The sequence below is a fragment of the Arachis ipaensis genome, chromosome B04 (genome assembly GCF_000816755.2).
Source record: "Arachis ipaensis cultivar K30076 chromosome B04, Araip1.1, whole genome shotgun sequence".
Classification (NCBI taxonomy): Eukaryota; Viridiplantae; Streptophyta; class Magnoliopsida; order Fabales; family Fabaceae; genus Arachis; species Arachis ipaensis.
Genome location: NC_029788.2, coordinates 113,571,285 through 113,575,821, shown reverse-complemented (window position 1 = coordinate 113,575,821; position 4,537 = coordinate 113,571,285). Strand labels below are relative to the sequence as shown.

Below are 4,537 nucleotides of genomic sequence, written 5' to 3'. Positions count from 1 at the left end.
TCCCCTTTCTTCCCCCAATCATTCGTGCACTCCCTGGAGACCTCTGAAGCCAAGGAAAACCCTAGCCCTTCATCGCCGCCGCCGTCCCCAGGTCCTCAGCGCCGCCGCTGCTTCCTCTTCCCCGTGTCGTTTTCATCTTCGCTGGCACGTCGTTTTCATCTTCCTCTTCCCCAGGTAGCTCGGCACGTCGTTTTCATCTTTGCTGGCTTCTCGGCACGGAACCCAGGTTAGTGGCCCTGCTTTCAATTCTTCGCCTCCGCTTCTTCCTTTTGATTTCTGAATGTTCGGTCTTCTTCTTCTTCGTTTGAAGTTCTGAAATTGTTGTTCAATTTTTGTTCCATGTTTCTTGTAATGTTTTGTAAATTGTAATTGTCTTCTGCTGATGGATCTGTTTGTATTTGCTGGTTGCTGATGGCTGTAATTTTTGTTTTCAAATTTACTGATGGCTCGATGGCTCTGTTACTGATGGCTCGATGGCTCTGTTAGTTGCTGATGGCTCTTAATTTTTTTGTTCAAATTTACTGATGGCTTTGTTTGTAGTTGCTGGTTTTGCTGGGTGAAGATTTAGTGTTTTGGAACGTTTTATAATGTGCCAATGTTTGTAATTGCTGGCTTTGTTTGTAATTGCTGGGTGAAGGTTTAGTATTTTGTGATTATTGGTTAATGTTTTGGTTTAGTGTTCTCTCTTTTCCAGATTTCCCTTCTCCCTGTATTTCTGCATGTTGCTGAATTGGTAATCAATAAATTTACTAGGATTTGTTAAATTTGTTGCTGTAACTTGAATTTGTTGCTGAATTTGTTGCTTCCCAGTCACAGAATCAGAACAGAATGCTCAGTCAGTGCTTGATTGATTGGCTTTGCTCACTGATTGTATTTGATGATAAATTTTAAATTGATAACTTTTAAATTTTAAATTTCCACTGCCTATGTTACTGATTCACTGTTCTTTCAGTGCTTTTTGTTGAATTGTGATGAGCTTTGTTAAAATTTGCACTGCCTATATTACTGAGTGTTCCTTCAGTGCTTTTTGTTGTTGTTAATCATTGTGATGAACTTTGTTAAAATTTGCACTGCCTATGTTACTGATTCACGGATTCATCCCTCTCGTCATTATCATTGGCATGAACTCTGAACCAAAACCCCAGCTCTCTGGATAAAATTGTAACGACTAACGAAAGCTGATTGGGACTTTTTCTTCTACTTAAGGTATGAATCAGAATGATGAGGCCAAGTTGTGAATACACAAGTGTCAACGGACTATAATATATATTGAGTTTGTGACATTAGAAGGGTGTAATAATAACAATAATGGAGTCATGTTATTTGAATATTGAAGTTTAACATTTAAACTCTCAGCTTCTCAGCCCTGTTTGATTCTTCATCTCAGGCAATTGAATCGAATCAACCAGGCCTTCCTTTTCTTTTTCTTTTAGTTGATTATTAATTTTTCTAATATATGTAGCTTTCTGAATCAAATGGATCAGATTATGTAGTTTTCTTGATTTGGGATATTTTCGGAGACGCATTAGAAGAGCTATTTTATTATTATGTTTGATATAATAATATTCACATGTTCTCTATGCTTGTGATTGTTTCGGTGTTTACATTTTCTTTCCAAGTCACTTGCTGTGGTTGTTCTTTCCAAGTCATATTGGTTTTGGTGATCTAAACACGTAAGAATTTAGTTGAACAAAATATTGATCCAAAGTCATATCTTTGTTTCTGCAGCAGTTCTTCTAAGTATTGTACCCCTATCCGTTGAGGTACACTCTCTTCCTCTGTCTTTGATTCTTATCATCTAACCAACTAGTAATTGCAAACCTCAAATTCTCTTATTATTATTTTATTAAAATTGTGTTAGTAATTTGATTTGGAAGGGGTTGGGTTGGGTTGGGTTGGGTTTCATATGAATTAGGGTTTGTTGAAAGAAGAAAGGAGATGTCGTACCTGTTGCCGCACTTGCATTCGGGATGGGCGGTGGATCAGGCGATTCTTGCGGAGGAGGAGCGTCTCGTTGTCATCCGCTTCGGCCATGATTGGGATGAGACCTGCATGCAGGTAATTCCTACCCTAATGTTTTTTAACATTAGAGTCTGGCTTGGATTGATTTTCGTGTATTGGAGTATAAAACTGAGTTGATTGTTGTAATAATGAGCTGTAAGTGTTTATCATCAAATATACACGTTTTATGAATTTTTTTATGTATGTATGATCTAGCCGTTAGTATTGCTTGAATTGGGATTCAATTCATGTGGTTTGATGTGGCTCATCAATCCAGCAGGCAGTATAGATTATATGAAGGATTGTTTTCCTGTCACAACGACACAGCTTGAATCGTGCAGCGATTGCTGGTTTGCAATGTGTCCATGTGTTCTCTCGAACCCTTTACCTTTCTTTATGGTCTCCCTCTCTCCATAAGACAAAGGAGAGACAAGGAGGATGCCTTATTGTGCGCCTGCAAATAAATGGTGTGTCCTATAGAAAGGAGGAAGAGGTTCAGAGGAAACTAAATGGCTGAAAAGCCGAACATCGGGTTTTATGGCTAACTGAAATATAAAGAAAGACCAAATAACAGCTGACGAATTGAATTTCGAAACACAGCTTTTTGCCTGCTCAAATATTCTGGTACAACCCCTTTATCTTTGTTCCTTTATGCTGAACTAATTACCAATCCACCAGGTAAAAAGATAAAGAAAATTATAGTCAGTCGTTCAAATTGACTAATTTACTTTTTTGCTTAGACCGTTGATGAATTAGTTGAATTTAGGTGATTATAATGTTATATTAAAAGAAAGTTATCTTTTTTTGTTATTTAGGATGTGATTCATGATTCAGCTCAACTCGTGGTCCTGAAAATAAGTTTGCAATTTGAATCTCGACGACCATGATCTGGCTTATTGAAATTGACTAATATTAGTAAATCTTATAGGACTTTTTATTCTTCAATGAACATGATGATGTTGGTTGAATGTCTACGAGTGTGCCTCAACCAACCTAGTTTTTGTATGTTTATCCCAAATTTTGTAATTTTTGTGTCTTTGCATTTGTGCCTGCCTTCCAGAATGAAGATGTGGTTTTGGTTGATACATGTTACTTTGAAGTAGCATTATATTTAGATTATTATGACGAAACACCATAGAAATTGTAGCATGGTGTCTTGTCATCTAAATAATAATTTGTTTTTTGCTTGCTCAGATGGATGAAGTGTTGGCATCAGTTGCTGAAACAATAAAAAACTTTGCTGTAATTTACCTTGTGGACATCACGGAGGTTCCTGATTTCAACACCATGTACGAGCTCTATGACCCATCCACAGTGATGTTCTTCTTTAGGAACAAGCACATTATGATAGACCTTGGCACTGGAAACAACAACAAGATCAACTGGGCTCTCAAGGACAAGCAAGAGTTCATCGACATTATCGAGACAGTTTACCGAGGGGCAAGGAAGGGCCGTGGTCTCGTGATTGCCCCCAAAGATTATTCAACCAAGTACCGTTACTAAGCCTCACAAGCAAACATTGCTGCTTTCTTGTAATCACCATATATTGTGCATCATACCTTTGATGTTTCTGGATCTGTAAGACAATTCCTGTGTTTAATTTTTCTTCCAAAAACTGCTTAGCTGCTATTACCAGCAATATATGGTGGCTTTACTGCTTAGCTGCTTAGTCTGTTTTTATCATGTTAGCGGAGCAGTGCTCTGCTCTGGTAGCATGCAACGTGTTATTTGGCGAAAATTGCAACAGGTGCTCTTACTTATAAATTATAATCTATGATTGCAACTTTCTCATTACAGAATTTTATTTATTTTTTGAAGTTGATTATTCACCGTATGTGGTAACAAGTTGATGAAGGCATCTTGTAATTATTTGAATTACGTATCATCCTTCAAAATGTAAGCTTACAGTGCTTGCTTATATAGCAAGTTATTACATATTGCATAACTAACTCAAAATAGACTCACTTGTAACAAACTACAACTAACTATAGCTGAGCTAACTCCTAACTATACAAGATGAGTAGTTGAGAGGCTATATCAGGTAACACCTCCGTAAAATTGGGAGTGTATATGTCCAACAATTCCAATTTGCGATGAATAGTTGTGAAAGTAGCTGGAGGTAGAGGCTTAGTTAGTAAGTCAACTATTTGGTCATGTATGGAGATAGGGAGCAAATGAATCAGACCTTCCATGAATTTGTCACGAACCACATGGCAATCAACCTCAATATGCTTAGTGCATTCATGAAAAACTAGATTAGATGCTATATGAATAACTAACTGGCTATCACAAAAACACTAGTTGGCTTTGACAAACGTACTCCAAGGTCAAAGGGGATATAGCTTAACCATATCGCTTTCCTTGAATGCTGTTGTAAGGGCCCTGTATTCTACTTTCGAGGAGCTACATGAGACTGTCATTTGCTTCTTGATTTTCCATGAAACCAACGATGGTCCAAGATAAAAGCAATAAGCAAAAGTGGAGTGATGTGTATCTGGGCATGCTGTCCAATCTAAGTTTGAAAAGTCTGTGACAT

General features: G+C 37.5%; 1 protein-coding gene across 6 annotated transcripts; it reads left to right on the top strand.

Moving 5' to 3' along the window:
- On the top strand, positions 7–3,795 carry LOC107639752 (thioredoxin-like protein YLS8). 6 transcript variants are annotated; one of them, XM_016343343.1, is made up of 5 exons: positions 7–226; positions 1,146–1,206; positions 1,732–1,763; positions 1,916–2,058; positions 3,196–3,795. In XM_016343343.1, the coding sequence occupies exons 4-5, from the start codon at positions 1,939–1,941 to the stop codon at positions 3,502–3,504; spliced, it is 429 nt and encodes a 142-aa protein (XP_016198829.1). In that variant the 5' UTR covers positions 7–226; positions 1,146–1,206; positions 1,732–1,763; positions 1,916–1,938; the 3' UTR covers positions 3,505–3,795. The 6 variants fall into 6 exon arrangements, with proteins under 6 accessions (XP_016198829.1, XP_016198828.1, XP_016198827.1 ...); XM_016343342.1 differs by having other exon boundaries at positions 1,729–1,763; XM_016343344.2 differs by lacking the exon at positions 1,146–1,206 and having other exon boundaries at positions 12–70; positions 111–226; positions 1,729–1,763.

Bases quoted from the DNA above. Each gene is read 5' to 3' on its own strand.
- LOC107639752 (XM_016343341.1), top strand. From the start codon at position 1,939: ATGTCGTACCTGTTGCCGCACTTGCATTCGGGATGGGCGGTGGATCAG. The intron at 2,059-3,195 runs GTAATTCCTACC...TTGCTTGCTCAG, and splicing joins GGGATGAGACCTGCATGCAG to ATGGATGAAGTGTTGGCATC.